Source organism: Crotalus tigris, unplaced genomic scaffold (assembly GCF_016545835.1).
Source record: "Crotalus tigris isolate CLP2741 ecotype Arizona unplaced genomic scaffold, ASM1654583v1 scf7180000024302.2721777, whole genome shotgun sequence".
Taxonomy (NCBI): Eukaryota; Metazoa; Chordata; class Lepidosauria; order Squamata; family Viperidae; genus Crotalus; species Crotalus tigris.
Window position 1 is genome coordinate 907,833 of NW_024100474.1, and position 16,294 is coordinate 924,126.

General features: G+C 37.2%; 1 protein-coding gene across 1 annotated transcript in view; it reads left to right on the forward strand.

The window, feature by feature from the left end:
• The window catches only part of LOC120299590 (tetratricopeptide repeat protein 7A-like), a gene marked incomplete at its 5' end in the record, with an annotated part of 113,592 nt that continues 97,298 nt past the window's right edge, over positions 1-16,294 (forward strand). The window contains 3 exons of the mRNA XM_039324543.1: positions 1-150; positions 9,228-9,345; positions 13,326-13,383. Coding sequence (XP_039180477.1) covers positions 1-150; positions 9,228-9,345; positions 13,326-13,383 — 326 coding nt within the window. The remainder of the gene's footprint in view (positions 151-9,227; positions 9,346-13,325; positions 13,384-16,294) is intronic.

Below are 16,294 nucleotides of genomic sequence, written 5' to 3' on the forward strand. Positions count from 1 at the left end.
CCATCTCATCCTTTCCCTCTCGTTTCTCCTTCCTCCCTTGCCCAGTCTGCTCATGCTGTCTCAGTGCTCAGAGAATGTGCGAAGCTACGTCCTGCGGATCCCACTGTCCCGCTCCTGGCCGCTAAGGTCTGCATTGGACCTCTACACTGGGTAAGCAAGCTGGTGCAACGCTTCTTACATAATGCATTAGGTGCTGCATTAACAGCCACACTCAAGTGTGGCTTAAAGAGAGGAAGAGACAGAAGGAAGAGGAGGGAGTAAACCACGAACAGCTGCATAGTTATATGGAACTGACTTGGCTTATTGAAAGGAGTCTCTGACATGTGCTTCTCTGTTATTTGGTAGGGGAAGAGGTTAAAAAAAGAGGTTAACCAAAGTCTGAATTGCCTGTTCAAACTGATTTCCCCAATGCAGTAATGAATTATCTCTTAATTACTACACCAGTATTGTGTGATCCTTACATGTTGACTTAGAAAGAAATTGCACAGAATACAATGGGATTTTTTTCTCAGTTAAATACAGTACAGATATGACTGCTGTCTGGAGAAAACTGGTTTTATTCCTACCAGCAGATGGCTCTTTTAAAAATTTCAATAAGTGATGTTTATAGAATATAGTTTAAGATTATTGACATTCTAATATTAACTTAAGAGTATTGAAAATGGGAAACAGAAAAGATATTCTATCAATATTAATTACAGATGGCTCTTTTTTTTCCCACTGGACATTATTATTGCAAAGACAAAGTTCATGTTACTGGTGATGTTATTATTAATGTGCATTTCAATCTCATTAATATGTAGTGTTAGTCATAATAAGAGGCCAAGTGGGAGAAATTGTTGCCGGTGCACATCAAATGCAGGCCTAGAGCTTGCTATTACCAAAAGGCTGCAACTCGTCTGCTCCAACAGGAGGAACAATAAAATGTTATTGGAAATATTAAATGAAATCAGAAGAATAACCTCCTGAGAAGGAAAATAGATGATTACTAAACACTTGAGGTTGATTAATTCCTCCTTTTAATTGATTGACTATGTAATTAACAAACTGAAATAAAATAGAGGATAAATTATGCAGGTGGCAAACCTTGAGGGCATTAATGAGAGCTCACGTTCTGTTGACTGATCAGAACAGAGAAATGGTTTATTCCAAGAATAATAGTTATTTACTGCAGTTTATAATGCTGGATTTGAAGTGTATGTCTATCAAGTTGGGAAAATTCATTCTTAATGCAAACATATCAAATCTCCAACTAAAAACTTTTAGAACAGTGAGATAGTAGCTCTACTTTTTGGTAATACTACCGTTCTTTTCTCCTTTCTTCACAAAGTTAGCCCTTTCAAGCAATCGGAACGCCACAGAGAGTTCCTGAGACATTGTTGGGTCATTTCCCATTAGTTGATCTTGCACATATTCTTTTCAGAAATGTCACTAAACATAAAACTCCCAAGTTCTTTAAAAATCTACATTTAATATTCTGGTGAATGATTTATTTATTTGATTGCACTGGTAACTTGATTAATGCAGCTGTCACTAAGTAAACATATGTGCACAACAGGATAAATTTATAGAAAGGGGTTTTAATGTTTACGATGTGGTTCTGTGAGTACTTGCCAGCTGGCCCTATTGGATACTACAGGGTTTAGCTCCAAACTTGTAATACTTATACTGTTAGTGAAGTCCAAGTTTAATTATATCTATTGTACCTGTGGCTATTAAATGGGATCTACACTCTAATTACATGTCTTGTTTGGATAAGTGCTCTTTTGTCATCATTAATCTAATGGAATCCCCAAGGCATTTATTTCTTTTCTGTAAAATCATTTATATTATGCTTTCCACCTAAAATTGGGCCTTGACCATGGCTTACCACAGATTTAATATTAAATCAGTCCACAACAAATGACAAGAACAGAAAAGCAAAATCAGAAAGTATCCAGTGAAATTCCCAAAGGTGCTTTTTCCAAAAGGCAACTGGACTTTCTTGGATTCTTCTTTGAAAATGTTTCACTTCTCATATGTTAAATGTTGAACTGAAGAAGATTCTTGGATGAGAAGTGAAATGTTTCAAAGAAAAAAAACAAAATGGTCCAGTTGCCTTTTGGAAAAAGCACCTTTGGGGCAACCATGAGCTGGATGATTGAGAATCTCCATGGACATATCCAGTAAAAAGACTAACCAATTATTGGCCATCTTCATTAAAATTATGCTCAAAGAAAACAGGTTTTCCTAAGGCCCTCAGTAAGTTGTGTCATGGAATCTCTTCTTAGCTGTCTCTGCAATGCATGTACTTCCAGAGGTATTTGGCTTCTCTTTATTCCAGAGAAGTGCCTCTGAATACACCTGTATGTGAAACTAGCCAGGAGCAACTTTCAGAATAACTGTGTGAGCCTTGCAAAAGATTTAACTGCTCCTGAAATTGGAAAAGAAGTCCTGTGCTTGAAACTTTCAGGTGGAAGTAGCCCTTTCAAATACTATATCCAATTGTAAAAAGCATACTAAGACCAAATCCAGTTTGAAGCATTTCTGCAACATTGTTGTGTTTTCCAAAATGCAGTACTTTATTTAACACTGAACAACAGGTTACTAGGTATCTGATGCAGCTACAAGATGCAAGATTAACAACTGCTATATTATGAAATACTCATTTTTAGAAAGTTTAAAAAATGCAACTTATTCTATGTACCTCCAACAAGCTATAAATATATTGTTAGTTTTGAAGTACATTTAGAAATGTAATTGTCAACTACCTACAAAAGTTGGAGTAGACATCAGAATACATGAAAGAAGATCTGTGTTTTCCCTAATGTATATTTTTCAGACTGCTTTATTGTACACTAGAAAGAGATATCTGAATATATTTTAAATTTCTTGAAACAAATATTTTAATTATTGCAATGCATCTAGAATAGTGACTAGCAGTTTTATTTACTGATTCATCAAACAACAAATTGAACAAAATAAAAGATACAGAAGAACCAATAAGTCACTGATAGCAGGGAAATCAGCTTCTACAACAAAGCCAACTATCTGATGAAATATGTATTCACAAAGAGGTTTTATATTTTAAATCCAAGAGAGAGTAAAGGAGACATAGAAGACTCTGAAAATGTACTAGGGCTGGTTATATTCCTCTGAGTGTCCTGGTAAGAAATCCCTTCCAGATCACAGGTTCCTCTAGAAACAAATAAAGTTATAACTAGTAGCCAGCATGGGTTTGTTAAAAACAGATCATGCCAAACCAATCTTATTTCATTCTTTGACAAAGTGACTAAATTAGTAGATCAGCAAAATGCTGTGGACATAGTATATTTAGACTTCAGCAAGGCATTTGACAAGATCACAACCTACTACTTCTTGGTAAGCTAGAAAAATGTGGGATAGACAGCATCGCCACCAGATGGATTTGTAACAGGCTGACAAACTGTACTCAACGAGTAGTCCTTAATGGTACTATGTCTACTTGGAGGGAAGTAGGCAGTGGGGTACCACAAGGTTCTGTAGGCCCTGTACTTTTCAATATCTTCATAAATGACTTAGAGGAGGGAATAGAAGGGGATCTCATCAAATTTGCAGATGACACTAAACTGGCAGGAATAGCCAACAAGACAAGCTCAAAATCCAAAAAGATCTTGACAATGGGCCCTATCCAACAAAATGATATTTAATATGGAGAAAAGTAAGGTTTTACACCTGGGCAGGAAAAACCAAAGATACAAGAACAGATTAGGTGAAACCTGGCTCAAAAACAGCAATTGTGAGAGGGACTTTGGAGTCCTAGTGGACAATCACTTAAAAATGAGTCAGTAATTTGCAGTAGCAGCCCAAAAAACTAATACAATCCTTGGTTGTATAAACAGAGGCATAGAATCAAAATCACATGAAGTATTAGTATCATTTTATAAAGCCTTAGTAAGGCCCCATCTGGAATACTGCATCCAGTTTTGGTCACCACATTACAAAAAAGATGTTGAGACTTTGGAAAAAGTGCAAAGAAGAGCATCTAAGATGATTAAAGGCCTGGAGACTAAACGGTTGCAGGATTTGGGAATGGCCAGTCTAGAGAAAAGAAGGACTAGGGGTACATTATAGCAGTATTCCAGTATTTGAGAAGCTACTACAAGGAGGAGGGGGGCAATTTATTTTCAAAAGCACCAGAAGGCAAGACAAGAAATAGCGGATGGAAACTAATCAAGGAGAGAAGCAACCTGGAATTAAGGAGAAACTTCTTAACAGTGGGGACATTTAACCAGTGAAACAGCTTGCCTTCAGATGTTGTGGGTGCTTCATGACTCAAGATTTTTAAGAAGAGATTGGACAGCCACTTGTCTGAAATGATATTATAGGGACTCTTGCTTGAGCAGGGGGCTGGACTAGAAGACCTCCAGCTCTGTTCTGATTCTAATTTTACTCCAATGTCACTGTCAGTGATTGGCAGCACATCTCCAGTGTTTTAGGTGAGAAATTATGTGGCTCAATCAGAAAATTAAGCTGGCATTTGTCTAGTTGTAAACCTGCTCTACAATATAGTAAAATGCCTCTCCTTCTCCAAAAGCTACAAGCTTTCCTAATGAATCAAGAAAGTTCTGGCTTAAATCTTGTTTGTAACACAAGCTGATAATGCGGTCTTTGATAAATTATTCTTTATCAGCCTTGCTCCTCTCAAACACAACAGACCAAATTCAAGATAGCCCTTTTGCAATGAAACCTTTCTGGTCTGTTAATCTCCAGATATGTTGTGACTACAAGAGTTCTAGAAATATGAAAGGATGTTTAAAAACAATGCAGGGCAGATCTTATTCATACAGTAGTGGCCAAAACTGTGGAAACCTTTTGGGAAAAGTATACAGTAGAAATGCTACCTTTGGTTAAGTTTCCACCAAATTTTCTTCTAATTTCTTTATAACTGTAGACTTGTTCACTTAATAATACTATTTCACATCACTTTCTGGGCAACTAGTCAACTCTTTGCACCAGTACTTTAATTTTATTATGTTTTATTAGTTCACTAAATTAAAGAAAAAAAAAAACCAAACAACTTGATAGTGATCACATAACACACTGACAAATGTCATCCTCTCAGCTTCAATATATGACATCAATAAGTGAATCCTACTGTGATCTGATTGGCTCATTGCCAAAACAAGATGATACCTGATTGGCTGTCTAAACACTCATGCTCATTGGCTACAACCAGATGAAGGAAAGCTACTTGATATCAATCTAAGCAAGTTGTGCTTCCTTTTTCTGGTTATTTGGCTATAACTTTTCATAGAATACAGTATAGATAATTGAACAAACTTTGTTGCATTACATTCTTGATTAAATTACCTTTCCATTGATATATAATTTTATGATACTACTCCCCCAAAAAGGGTGTTATTAGCCATCAAACCTCAAAAATACACTTTTCCCAAAAGGTTTCCACAATTTTGGCCACTAGTGTACTTGGAAATACATTCCAATGCACATTTGGGTAAGGGGGCCATTTCACTTGATCAAGCAAGTGATACATATATGAAAGCCAATCTCTGTTTTACAGATCTTGCAACCTGCATTAATGTATGACAGCACGGAAATTGTTAGTTCATATCCTTCTGTAAGGAAAACCGCACTGCAGTCCTAGTGGTGCCCAAAGGAGCATTGTAATGTGTAGCTTCTGTCATTTTCCAGGAGTTCACAGAAGGACCTAATTTGAATTAAGCATGAATATTAAAAAAAACTAATTCTCAATCATAAAGTTTTAAAATATTTAGAACTTTGATTTTATATTCATGTTACATTGGAAATTATAAAGCTTTTTTATGGTGGGAACTGACTTCTGTGGACAAACTTCTAATATTTTTTAGAATTACAATTAAAATTACATAAAGCGTTACATTTTTAGGTATCTACTGAAGAGATTTTTTAAAAGTGTACATCCAAAAATATCAAGAATAGGCAAGCAGATGCTTTTAAAAAAAAACTGTGATGGATTTGGGATTTGCTGCTATATAATATATCAACTGTTCTTTACAAGTCTCTTGGCATGGCAGAGACTGTGGGAGTGGATGGGATTAAAACATCTTTCGTTTTCTATTCCTAAACCTGTAGAATTGCACAGTTAACAGAATTGTTTTCATTTTTTAACCTCCTTTTTAAAATCTTCCACCTGATTTTACTAATTTTAAGAAATATTCATGTCCTTAAAAAAGAAGATATCATGCTAATGCTCCTGACTGTCACCTAATCTTTCTTTGCAATATTAAATTACTATTGATGAAAACTCATACTGTTTGCTTGTTACTTTTAGATGCACAGAGTATAGTTTAAAATGCATGGCCTTGTTCACCTAAAGGAAAGGGGGTGGGTGGGAAAACACAACAGAAAGAAACAACATGCCGAGATGTGCCAGCTGAACACCAGCTGGGCAGCCTCTTGACACCAGCTGGGCAGCCTCTTGCCAGGGGACAACACCCGCTGTTTCTATTCCTTGTCAGTGTGCCTGTAGGCTTGGTTCAATCATACATTTCAAAAACCGGCAATAAAATAATATGCTTAGCTGGAAAAAGCCTCCCTCTGTCTCAGGAAAAATAGTTCTCAAGCAGTAGGCTACTCAGAAAATGAGGTTTTCACTAAAGATGATGGCAGTGGGAAACACAGATTATTATATGTTACAATGGCATATGTTATTGGGATATCTTGCTGAGTGTGTTTCTGTGAACATCCGTCAACCCAGGAGAGAGTTGGAAGCTTGCCCTTGTTATTTCTGACAGCTGAGGAATCTTTGGAGTTAGCCGATCTTTTTAGGTCCTTTATTCTTGTCCCAGAATGTCTTCTAGCTTGGTATTCTGAAAAATCACACTGACTGTTGGTCATCCTCTTCTATTAATGCCATTATTGATCGTGATGGAAGCAATTCTGCTGTGCTCTCAATCCATCTGGGAACACAAGCAATAACCATCTCTGTTTCACAAATGTTTGGTTGGTCACAAGTGCCATCGTATCTTCCTATCACTAATAATTTTCCCCACAAACATCATTGCTCTCCTCTTCTGTCTCATACAGAATGTCAAGGAAAAGCTTGGTTAGGAGTCTATGATAGTTGCTATTAGCAAGCACTATTATTTGGGCACATATCCTATTATTACTCAGAAAATCTGAAGGTGTTATAGCTGTTTCTTTGAAAAAGAGTTTCTTAGTAATTCTCCAAGATCCATTATTATAATTATTTCTTATATTGCAATTGGCAAGACACTAACTGAGAGAGAAAAAAATGGCTTCTTTCAATTGAATTCATGTCTGCAGAGAGATTTAAGCTTTAAATATTAAGCTTTTAAAATATTTGTTTCTGACCTGGTTTAGTTTCAGGTTAATACCCTGAGTTACTAATCAAAATCTCTAAGAAGTAGAACCTAACAGTTTGCACTACCTACCGGTAGTTGGGCACCTACAGCTAGAATTTATCATACTGAATCTGAGCTGCAAAAGACGGAATGACAGCAAGAAGATGGTGTTTTCCATATCTTGTTGTCGCCATCTAGAGGTGGTCCATATTTTGATAAGGCTATCACAACTGGCCTAGTTAATAATTGATCCCAAAGACCTATTATCTGAGTGCTAACATATCAAAGACAGTCTTTTATAAGCAGATTGTACCTCATATCTGCATAATTTCATCTCATGTTGAAACTACAGTATATTAGGAGCATTCTTTGAGGTCAGAAAGTTGGTGATGAGAAAGATCAAACTTTAGACTGGACAACAATTTTCTCTGTTTCTGCCACCCTCATTCCCATTTCTCTGTCACTTCTTTTGTTTCAGACATCACCTTTCCCTTCTCTTCCCCTTCCCTTCCATCAGTAGACTACTGGTGGAATATTAGATTTAATCAGTGATCTCTATATAATGCTTACTATAGGATTTGAAATTAGACCAAGATTTGCATATTGCCCAGATCAGCAGTAACTTTGGAAGATCCATAAATGTGCTCTTTTAAGAGTATGCCCTTTCTGCTTGTAAGATAATCATCATTTTAATCATTATTAAGGCTTGCTTGCCTGTCCAGTAAGATCAAGCAGATTCAGTGTGCTCTCAATCTAATAATTCTATCTAGAGGGATCCAGGAAGTTTGTCTTCTTTGTTGCAGCACCTGCCCACTGGAATGTTACCCTGACACCATCCCAAACATCCATTTGGCTCCCATCCAGATAGTGTTCCAGAAATCTTTAAAAATTTGGTTGTTCTCCCAGGCCTTGTGGTAGGCTACTGGTGGTGCCCCTTTCAGTTGTGAGGAGTTTGGTAGATGGTGCAATTGTCTGGATGTGTAAAATTTTATTTTTTATTGTTTTCTGTATTTCAACTGCCACCCAGATTCCTTCTGGAATTGGGCAACCTATAAATCTCCTCCACCTCTTCTTCCTTATCATTCTGCTGACCGGTTTAATGTAACCCACCAGCCTACACCCATCAGCTTGGTTTTTATAGTTGTCTATCTGGAAGTTATGAGGAGGTTGAATGTCACACTATGTGGCCCATTAACTAAGTTCAGTAAATCCTAGATAACAATCTGTCCCATTTGCTCTTTCCCTTTCTTCACAATCTGTCCCATTTGCTCTTTCCCTTTCTTCTTGTCTCTATTAATTCATGTCTGGGTCTCTCTACCACCCCCAGGGGTTTTATCTGTCTCTGATTCCATAAACTTCTATGTTTCTATGGCTAGTATGGCTTGCATGGGTCAAGATCTGTGCTCCAGTAATGAATCTATAGTCAAAAGTTTCTGTCTCCTCACCATTGCTGTTCTTTTACCCTCCACCCCACACATTTTAGACAGGATGAGAAAACTTTGGCTGATTCTTCATCTGCCCAAGAGTCAGGCTGCCATATGTGTGAAACACAGAGCAATATGAGCAGTTTTAACAATGATAGAAGTGATATACTTGACAGATTCTTATTCCCAAAATCCAGAGTCACTATTACTGTTAAATCTTTCACTAATGATCATAGACTTTCACCTGGTAGGATTCAAATGTGTTGCAGCATGTTAGGAAAAGCTAGCTTTTTGTCATGCACTGAGATTTAGAAGTCTGCTCTTCCAAATTCACTGGAAGCATAGCACCATCTTATAGCAGTGAATTCTGATACTTGCTAATCTTGAATTCTTTCCAAAGAATTAGAATTAGAGATTCTATTAAGACGTTGCAAAGGATATTTCCTGTAATGTTTCTCCCTTATTCTCATCAATTTAGCTGGAGGAAGGAGAACGTTTCGCCAAGATGGTTGTTCGCATGGGAGAAGATGCTGGAGAATTCCTAGCGAAGGGGTTTTTAGCATTAGGCCTGACATACAGCCTTCAAGCAACTGATGGTAATATTTTGATTTGTCAAATGTGATCTGCACAGCTATTGTTTGAAGAAGTCAGTTTAAGCATTTAAATATTAGACATGTTAAGAACTAACCTGCAGGCACATAGTTGTCTGGTCCAACAATATGTTGCCAACTTCTGCTTTACAAAATCTATTTGTTTTATTGATGCCAATATTTCATTATGCCTTTCTGTTTCTAAAGCAGCTAAATTATCATGACATAATCTTACTAAGCCAATATAAAAAAAAACAATAAAGCAAAATGTCTCTTGGTGATCATAAATAAGTGATGAAGCTAATTCCTTTCACCTGAACATAGGTGAGTATTCATTGCTTATGTCCAACAACTGGTATTCCAAAATACTTTACCTCTGTATCTGTTGTTGTCAACTATCACTGTTGATCAGTTCTAACTTCCATTGTTTATAGAATTAAAGAACTGCTGTGGACATTGAGGTTATTTGATTTTATGTAGATATTTATTTCATTAAACATATTATAATTGAGGTTATTTGATTTCATGTAGGTATTTATTTCATTAAATGTATTATAACTGCTCAGTCTAGATTTTAGATCAGTGATCTTCAAACTTGGCCCTTTTATGACTTGTGGACTTCAATTCCCAGAATTCCTCAGCCAGGCACACTGGCTGAGGAATTCTGGGAGTTGAAGTCCACAAGTCATAAAAGGGCCAAGTTTGAAGATCCCTGCTTTAGATGGATCATCTCTTTGAAGCAAGATAGCAGGACTGAAATGCCATACTTTCCTCCCAAATGTGACTTACTTAGTCTATTAAATTTAACAAATAAGGTCTGCCCTCTTTCTGGTGAATTGGTTCTATCACTTAGACAACAAGTTTCTTTAATCTTTAACTGAAATTTCTCCTCTTGTGCAAGTATATTTGATATAATCCTGGCCTCAGACCAGCAGAAAGAAAATTCATCACCCTCTTTTCATATTCTACTAGTTTTTTTCTGCTTTTCTAGTATTTGAAAACTTCCTTTATTTTCCCCCTCACTTTTTTCCAGGCTGAACATAGTCCATTTTTATCATACCTCCAGCTATCTTTGTTGCTGTCTCCTGCACTTCAATTTCAATTTACAGGCCACATACTGTGATAATGAAAGCTGGAAAAATGAAATGGAAGAATTGTTTAAAATTCACCCAGCTATGGAAAATATTTGGATTTAACTCTTTATTGAAGTAAAAACTCTGTTTCTGGCTTATATGAGCAGAAAATGATCTTGCAAACTAAAGAATCAATTTTTATTATAACCTGCATTTTTAAAAGTATCTTATCTGAAGCTTAACATGGATACTCACTGGTAACCAAGTACCAAAACTCATCACTGATTATATAAAAAAAGGTATACCATTACTCACCAGTCCCATCTTGCTTTCCAAAAGGCAACTAGTTTTTCCTGTCATACAGCATCACAGTCTGGTTTGGAGGTATCACTGCTTCAGACAGGAAGGTGGTGCAGAGAGTGGTGAGAATGGCCGAAAAGATCATTGGCAGTTCCCTCCCTCCCATCCAGTACATAGCACAGAAGCGCTGCTTGAGCAGGGTCCGTAAGATTGTCTGGGATACTACACATTCTCTTCACGACCTATTTTCCTTGTTACCTTCTGAGAGGAGGCTTCGTGGTATCTGAAGCAGAACATCCAGATTCAGCCAGAGTTTCATTCCATACAGCATTAACCTTGCAAACTCTCAAGCTTCCTCCTTCCGTTATATATTCAAGATGGACAATATTTAATATTTATTGCTACGTATATGTAGGGATGTAGGTCTATACATATGTTGTTCATAGTATGTTTAGGTGTGTGTCATGTATATGTTTCACTTTGAGAGCGGGCAACTAAATTTCATTTTTGATGTGTGCCATTGTGCCCACAGTACAAAGGTGACAATAAAGGTTATCTTATCTTATCTTTTTTCCTTGAAGATGTTTCACTTTTCACCCAAAAAACTTTCTCAGAACTGAAGAAGCTTCTTGGATGAGAAGTAAAATGTCTTCAAGAAAAAGCAAACTCCAGTTGCCTTTTGGAAAGCACCTTTGTGATAACCATGAACTGGATGATTGAGAATCTCCATAGACATTATTCACCAGTATTGTGCAGATAACTGTGGGAGCCATCCTTGTTGTTATACAGTACAAATGATCCCATAATAATCTCTCATTGAAGGATATAGAATTGGAAAGATTAGCAATTATATAATCCATCACTTTTCAAATGCAATGGATTCTACAGATAAAGCCAGAGGAAAAGAAGACACTTAACCAAATGATGGATAATCTCTAGTATCTAAAAAAGTGACCCACTGAAATTTAATTTGACACAAGGTGCCAAGAAACATTTGCAATCCAGCTTTATCTTCCTTCTTGATTGCTTTTTCATCTCCCACATTGCCCAACTGTCTACAGAAAGACATCTGTAATTCTCTTTTGTCCTACTTGATATCACTGACATAATCACACTTGCAGCTTTAGTTCTAACTTCCTTAATTTATTTTTGCTTCCTATGTGGTAGAGGTTGGGATGATACCATGTGAAACTTGAGCTGATTTAGCTGGAGCTTCAGGAGAGCAGAAGAATGAGTGAAGATGCCATTCAGCCAACCTCTGTCATTGCTTATTTATGCTCTGGCCAGGAGCCAAAGTCTATCCCAAAAGAGTTTATGTCATCTCCAGAGGACATTTGTACTCTTTGACCCTTTGGCAAAGTTTTGTTCCTTCTTTCTCGAGCAGCAGACTCTTGACACGTCTTCTATATCAAGGGGACAGCAGGTGCAGTCCCTCAGCTTTCATTTTCAGGCAGCCTTCCAAGAGCTTTGCACAGATGATCATGCAGAAGTGCTAGATTCAACATACTCTTTTGAAATCTGTCTCTGGAAAATGGTTGACACATTAGGTAAAGTGAAGTAAATGTTTTAGGGAGACAATTTTGTGTCCAGCTAACGTGTGTTAACCGTAGTTCAAGCAATAATAATTAAGCACACCAAGTGCAGTCAACTTAACATTTTATTAAGCCCTAAAAATGTGGAATAATAGGTAAAGTAATTTAATAGAATTACAAAGGAATTATTAGAAAAATTTAATAGGAGAGTCATTTATCCACATTCTTTGAAGAAAATATCACCTAAAAGTCCGTTTGTTACAATGAAATCACTAAAAATTAAGCTTCAAAATCATAAAACCACCAATAACTACCTGCTCCTAGTATCAGAAAAGAAAGAATATGATGCCCCCCATCTCCCGATTTGGCAAAATAAAAAGAGAAAAAAAAATGGATTTTTTTTCTGTTTGGCCAGTGGTTTTCTGTTTTATCATCACATGACTACCATTGTGACTTTCTTCAGAAGGTGATTTCACAGAGAAGGTGTAATGCAAGAGAAAGGCTCTGCGTTTTGCTTACCTGAGAAAAGCCATTTGAAAGAGACCTGCCTGAGGTTATGGAATAAGACTGAAAAGAAGTGCTGTTATTCATGTTTAATGGATCGATTCTTTCACTAGGATTGGGGAGATCTAGATTATGGTCTTCTCTTGGGGCATGAAGTTGGCTTGACTTTGGAGCCACCTTCACTTTTGAGACTAACCATCATCAAATTTGTGTGGGGAAAAATGATAGAGAGGACATTTTAAGATGCAGAAGAGTCACACTGAAAGGAGATATTCCCTAACTCAACCCTGATATTTTATTTTTGTCCTGATACTACCTGGATATTCTTTATAATAAAAAAGTGAATAATGGTATCTGGTTTCTAAATAACTGGAAATAAGACAGGAAATATTTTTTTCAGCAAGATTCTTGAGGAAAAAAGTCTTAAAATAAAACATAACATTCTTGAGGAAATGCTGTTTGAAGACCCATGTCAGACTATTTGTATAACTTTTTAAGAATAAAGAGCTCCCAACTATTCCGATGTACTGTTTGGAATAATGCTTACCCTGATATATTAATTTTTATTGTTTTGCAGCTACCCTGAAAAGCACACAAGATGACTTGCATCAGAGAGCACTTCAGAATTTAGAAAGGTGAGAAGAACCTGGGGTGGGGAGAAAACCAGATCCCAGTTGGCAGAAATTTGCTTGTTTTTACATTTTAACCTGAAACTCGTACTACATTTCTAAATGTGTTCAAATTTTTAAGGATTTCTTTTCCCAAATCTTGATTTTTAGGTTTATAAAGAATACCATTTTGGCAGCCAGAGGGCATATTTCTGCCTGTAGAATTGGCCAGCATAGTTTTACATGTCTCTGAACTTCTTGGGATGCGAGAGAAGGGAATGAATGAGGTGGCTTTAAGTGGCAGACATTCTTAGACTCAGATGTAACCTCTCTATTACTGTACTATTTAGATATAATTACTGTCCCATATTACTCTTAAACTGCATTTATTTTTAGCCTTTTGACCTTTTCCTGTAAACTGTGACTTATTTCCTTAATAGCTTAGCTTCAGTTTAGAAGTGGATAAATCTTGGATGATATTGATATCCACTTTTATCCAACAGGGGGCACTGGAGAATTCAATTAGCTCCTTGTGTTCTGAGTAGGGCACATGTATACTTATTAGATGCAGAATTGTGTGTTAGTATTAAAAACACAATTGACTGGAGATGAATAGTGGTTTTGAAAACAGGCATAATTTCACAGAAGTGAGTATAGAAGACCTACTTAAAATTTGTTTTTTAAAAAAGGATTTCAGAATGTTCTGTGTAGAGAGTGGTGTTTCTACATTAATGAAGCGGTCAAGGATTATATAAGGATCCTGATTTTGTACACAGTTCTCTGTGTGGATGCCGCTTCCAGAAGTCCGTTCTGGACCTGGGTAACCAAAAATTAGCTACCGGTTCTGCTGAACTGGTGCGAACTGGCTGAATCCCACCACTGAGTAAAACCACACCTGGAATACTGCAGCCAATTTTGGTCACCGTATCACAAAAAAGATGTTGAAAGTTTGGAAAAAATTCAGAGAAGAACAACTAAGATGATCAAAGGCCTGGAGACTAAAACATACGAAGAACGGCTGCAGGACTTGGGGTCGGCTAGTCTAAAGAAAAGAAGAAATAGGAGAGACACGATAGCAGTATTCCAGTATCTGAGGGCTGCCACAAGGAAGAGGGGGTCGTGTTGTTCACCAGAAAACCAGAGGGAAGGACGAGAAACAATGGTTAGAAACTGATCAAAGAAAGAAGCAATCTGGAATTAAGGAGAAACTTCCTCACAATGAGGACAATTAACCAGTGGAACAGCTTGCCTCCAGAAATTGTGAGCTCTCCATCACTGGAGATTTTTAAGAAGATTCTATTCTATTCTATTCCTAACAGATTACAGATGCATAGCTTGTTGGCTTTTCTGTAGTTTAATAGGATACCAGTTATGTAGGCATGTTGTGGATGTCTTTATGTCGTTAATTAAACTGGATACCAGAGTTTTAAAAGAATGCGAACAAACTGGAATATGACCAAACATAAAATGCAAAAACAGTGAGGGAAGACTGAAGCATATTTACCTTGGAAAAACGCTATTAAGATGGGAAAGATAACTTACGTTCAAATATTTGAAAGTTGGTCCACAATTAAAGGAGCAGATCACTATTGTTTTAGAAAAAAGGATCTGAGCAAGTCAATTCAAATGACAAAAAGAGGAATTTTGCTTAATCATTGGACAGAATGACTGAGCAATATAGGCAGTTTGGCAATGTAACAAACTGTCTCAAAAATGGACTTCCCCATATGAAAAACCTTTAAGTAGAGTCAGGATGGTTGTCTGCCAGAACCTCTGTATCAGTTGATTCCTGCATTGTCAGACGGTTGGATAAGGTGGCCTTTGAATTTTCTTCTCTGGTTCTATGGCTTTCATTTTAATGGGCCAGAATTATATAGTACTGTATGTCAAATGAGGCTATTTTGAGAGTTGCGTATAGCTAATTCCTTAGAGCTAAATCCTGCAAGGAACAAACAAATTAACAAACAAAACAAAACTGGGTAGATAGAGCCAAGAGCAATTCTTCAGGGAGGTTATAGATCATGGCAGAGTGTATAGTTTGTATGTAGGAGAGCACTGCTTTCCTACCAGCATGTTAGCCTGTAGGATAGCATTGTTCCAATATTTGAGGGGTTCCTATAAAGATGAGGGGTTCAAACTATTTTTCAGTGGACCAAAAGGCAAGACAATAAACAATGGTTGGAAACTAACTAAGGAGAGAAGCAACCTACTGTAGGACTAAGGAGAAATTTCCTAACAGTGAGAGCAATCAACCAGTGGAACAGCTTGTCTTGAGAAGTTGTGGGTGCTCCATCGCTGGAGGCTTTCAAAAAGAGATTGGACAACCATTTGTCTGAAATGGTATAGGGTCTCCTGCTCGAGCAGGGGATTGGACTAGATGACATCCAAGGTCCCTTCCAGCTTTATTATCCCATGTTCTATATTCTATGTTCTAGACATCATGGGTCCATAGCTGCATCTGCTTGTTGTGGGAGTGAGCCAGTGCCAGCCTGACTGAACTACAGGGCTAGATGAACAATTAGTTTGACTTGACATATCTTGAACCCAGTTTTGAATGGGAGAGAATCTCAGTGAGTAGCTTTAGATCTAACTGGGGAAATAGTCTTCTGTGAAACCTTGGATAACTGCTATCAATTGGTTTAAACCAGTGGTTCTCAACCTTCCTAATGCCGCAACCCCTTAATACAGTTCCTCATGTTGTGGTGACCCCCAACCCCGCATCCAGCTGGCCAGGGGGGGTATCAAAAACTTGACCAAAAAAAGAGGGAAAAATGGGAAAGTATAGGTAGTCCTCGACTTACAACAATTCGCTTAGTGACTGTTTGAAGTTACAACAGCACTGAAAAAGCGAATTATGATCATTTTTCACACTTATGATTGTTGCAGCATCCCCAGGGTCATGTGATTTACATTCGGATGCTTGACAACTGATTCATAC